This window comes from Silurus aristotelis (assembly GCF_946808225.1).
Source record: "Silurus aristotelis genome assembly, contig: scaffold_279, whole genome shotgun sequence".
Classification (NCBI taxonomy): Eukaryota; Metazoa; Chordata; class Actinopteri; order Siluriformes; family Siluridae; genus Silurus; species Silurus aristotelis.
Genome location: NW_028149020.1, coordinates 1 through 3,852, shown reverse-complemented (window position 1 = coordinate 3,852; position 3,852 = coordinate 1). Strand labels below are relative to the sequence as shown.

Below are 3,852 nucleotides of genomic sequence, written 5' to 3'. Positions count from 1 at the left end.
TCACCATCACCCTACTGAACTCTACACTACACTACACTACACTATTAGATCACTGGATAAACACTGTATAAACACTGTATACATATTACATACTGTATTTTTATACTCCTCATTCTGTACAATTATTGTGCCTTCAAACATCTGCACTAGTTTATTTATGTGTATTTATATATTCACATTACTGTACATCCTGCCTAATATTTTATATTTATATATATATATATATATATAGTGGACTTGTGCACATTTTATTTAACGCCAAATCCTTCTACTTGTGGTTCCTTCACAACAGTGTCTGCACATTTACTCTGCCATAAACTCAGAACTATTCACTTGTACTTTTCTACAGTGTTCACACGTGTCTTCACTTTATATTTACTCACTGTACATATCAGAATCAGATAATGTTATGTTATATGATAAATATATGTTTATTATATACATATATTTACATACTGTACATATATTTACATATTTATCTGCACTTGTCAATTTGCACAATTGCTGCTATTTGCGCTTCTGGTTGATGCTAAACTGCATTTTGTTGCTGTGTACCAGCACTATACAATGACAAAGTTCTATCCATCCATCCATCCATTTATCCATCCATCTATTTATCTATCCATTTATCCATCCATTTATCCATCCATCCACTGGGACTGAGGTTTTATCCAGAGAAGATTCTCTGCAGTGGATTTCATAAAACTGCTTGATTCTGGCCTGTGTGTCTTTTCATCTACCTTCATCTATCTTTACACATCTTCTTCTCTCTATAACCATCTTCACCCATCTTCATTGATCTTCCTCCATCTTTCATTTATTTTTCACCATCTTCATCAATCTTTTTCCATTTTCTTTTATCTTTATCCCTCTTCACTCATCTTCAACCATCTTCACCCATCTTGATCCAACACTCACACTTATATGTTATTTATTGTGATTCTTTTTCTCCCCCCTCAAATCAGGTTGTGCAGCACCATCATGTCCAGCACTTAGCACCAGCCATGAATCACAGAGAGGAGCTAGAGGAGGTGGAGACCAAAGCCACACAACCTCAAAGCATCAGACAGCCAAACAGTTCACCTGTAGAAGGAGGCCGTCCGAGGTGGAGGCCATGCCAACTGAACAGCAAAGATAACAAGGGAAATCCCCATCATCATTATCATCATCATCATCGCCATTACCGACAATCACACCAACAGCAGCCTGGTTCTAACCGAGTTCTACCTCGAGAGAGCCAAAAACCTGGCCCCTGCCCCAGCCCGAGAGGGTCGAATGAGAGTGGAGATGCAGATCCACAACTTTGTCAGCAGCAACGTTCAAGCAGATTGAGGTATCGACGGAGTGGTGATGGTGGGCATCAACACAGACATCAACTGCAACCCAGACAGATTCATGCAGCACCTCAGGCCTTTGATGCACCTGAAAACAGTTTATCCATGGACACTTTGTCACCTGAGGAGTCTTCCCAGGAACTGATGACACCATCTTCACAGGACGATCTGAACCCTTCTCAGGAAGAACCAAACCCTTCTCCACAGAAAGTGCCATCTGTAGAAGCGCAAGCTAGAAGTAGCCCAGGTCTACATTGTTCCTCCAGTACTGAGAGTAACCTTCATGCACACTCTGAGCAGACTGAGCATCAGAACAGAGAGAGAGAGCAGATGGAGGAGTGCAAATGTGGGATAGACCAATGGGAGGTGGAAGGATGTCTTGAACAGAAAGAGGAAGGGACAGAGCCTCACAGAGAAGCTGAACATGAAGAACAGAATCATATGCAGAAGAATTCCATGGCAAATGATGATAAGTTCAGAGGTAGTAGGAAAACCAGTAGAAGGTCTGGACCCATCAGAGTGGATGTGCCACCTTTTGCAGAATTTTCACATCAGCAAATAACAGTCCAGAATTTCCAGTCTCAGCCTTTCTCAGAACCACTTAGAGGTTTTCCAATGGAGCCCATATCAGGTTCTATGTCCAGCTCCACTGCTGCGAGCACTGACATGAGTCCTGAATTCAGAAACACTGCTCAGTTGTATGAAGAAACATTTTCAGACTCTAGTTCAGAAGCCTGTTCTACATCATATCCATCAGTCCCTGAGTCTTGTCCAAAAATCTACCCAGTGACTCCAACAAAATCAGACAGAGAACTTTACCACTCACCACAAACAGGATGGTATCAGGAACCGTCTAAGGAACAGTGGGACTTTGAGAACAAACATGATATGTCTCTCAGTGAAGATATTCCACAGAACAGTCTGCATGAGGAGCAGAAAGCACAGGGTTCTGTTGGATCCAGACTACACCACTATGATGAACAGTCAGGAGATGAATGTAGCACTTCTGATAGAGGCACAACTAATGTTTGGAGACATCGTGTAGAAAAGAAATGTTCAGAGATCAGGAAGGAGCAGTGTGAGCTTCATCATGGTTTGCCAGTAATGGACAGGGAAGAGAAGTCAGCAAACAACTCTGGAGAAGACAGAACATATACTATGCAAGAATCTACAGATATTTCTGGAGATGCGATCTCTCTGGCAATACGAGACATAAGGGAGGCTATTGAGGAAGTGAAGACCAAGACGGTGCGTTCCCCATACACACCTGACAAACCCAAAGAGCCAGTTTGGGTAATGAGGAGAGACATCAGCCCGATGGAAGAGTGTGGTCCACACCTTCATTCACCCCCATCTCCTCCACAGCTTCCCTTTCTTCAGAACACAGTAAGTGTCTTCTCAACAATCTCCATCCTCAACTCAGACTAATCTCTTTCAGTGCTCTTTAATGTTCTGTTCTTTCAGACATGTTCCCAGGTTCTAGCTTCTAATGACAAGGTTCCTCTGGGGGCCGAAGTTTCAGGAACTCATGAGCTCCAGGAAGGAGACATCAGTCCCAGTTTACCAACAGCGGAAGAGGTGAATTGCTCATTTTGTCATTTTCTGTACCATGTTTTAACCACATTTACACCATTTTAATGATGTTTTGTTTTCTGTATTCAGTTTAGAAGGAACTTGGCTGCTTTCCCCACATACATTGATGGTGAGATCCAGTTATTAAAATCTAACCGATCATCACATGAAAAAATCTGTGATTTAGTGGTGTGTTGAAAAGAAGGTTGAACTTCTGAAGAAGATTATGACATTCATGAAAAAGAGTTTTAATACTAAAGCAAAAAACCCAATGAACACAGTTCAACACGTCTCCTTTCACTGGAGCCACAACTCCACCTTCACATACATCATCTCCAGCAGAAGCAACAATATTCACCTCATCACATCACCGTGGGGTTTCCTCTGACCACAGAAACTCTGTAAATTACTGTTTTCCTGGGGATTTTAAATGAAGGCAAATTGTGTTGAGGTGGAAATTTTACAGGAAAGAAGATTTTATTTTAAAGTATAAAAGGTTCATTTAAAAGCTTAACAACTGTTTTGAACTGTTTCGGCAACTTTTCCTCACCATGTCCAGCTTTTCTTGAAAAGAGCGTCTTGTAAATGTCCTTTGTAAGTGTATCCTGTGACCAAATCAGCTTCTTCTCATCTCTTAGTCATTGTTGATCCTGAAGACCTCATCACAGATTTCTTTGACTCTGTCAACGCATGAAGGCTGAAATCTGATTGAATAAAAAACTCCAACAGACACTAAAGGAAGCAGCATAGGCCCAGAGAAACACTACGAAATGAAGAGAATAAATTATTGGGAATGAGGTCATAAATATTTATGAACAAATATATAAAAAAAAAAATGTAAGTCACTGACTCTGATTATGAGAAGGGACTCGCTGACCCTGAAGACCAACACTGCTTTAGAGTTACACATGAAGTTTATAAAACAATTTAGTTCCTGTTCAACAGT

The 3,852-nt window shown here is 40.9% G+C and overlaps 1 protein-coding gene across 1 annotated transcript; it reads left to right on the top strand.

The window, feature by feature from the left end:
• The first annotated feature begins 911 nt into the window (after window positions 1-911).
• Window positions 912-3,183, top strand: LOC310723077 (uncharacterized protein). Its single transcript, XM_083570907.1, has 3 exons — window positions 912-2,720; window positions 2,799-2,912; window positions 2,997-3,183. The coding sequence occupies exons 1-3, from the start codon at window positions 1,005-1,007 to the stop codon at window positions 3,102-3,104; spliced, it is 1,938 nt and encodes a 645-aa protein (XP_083427033.1). The 5' UTR covers window positions 912-1,004; the 3' UTR covers window positions 3,105-3,183.
• The last annotated feature ends 669 nt before the right edge of the window (window positions 3,184-3,852 follow it).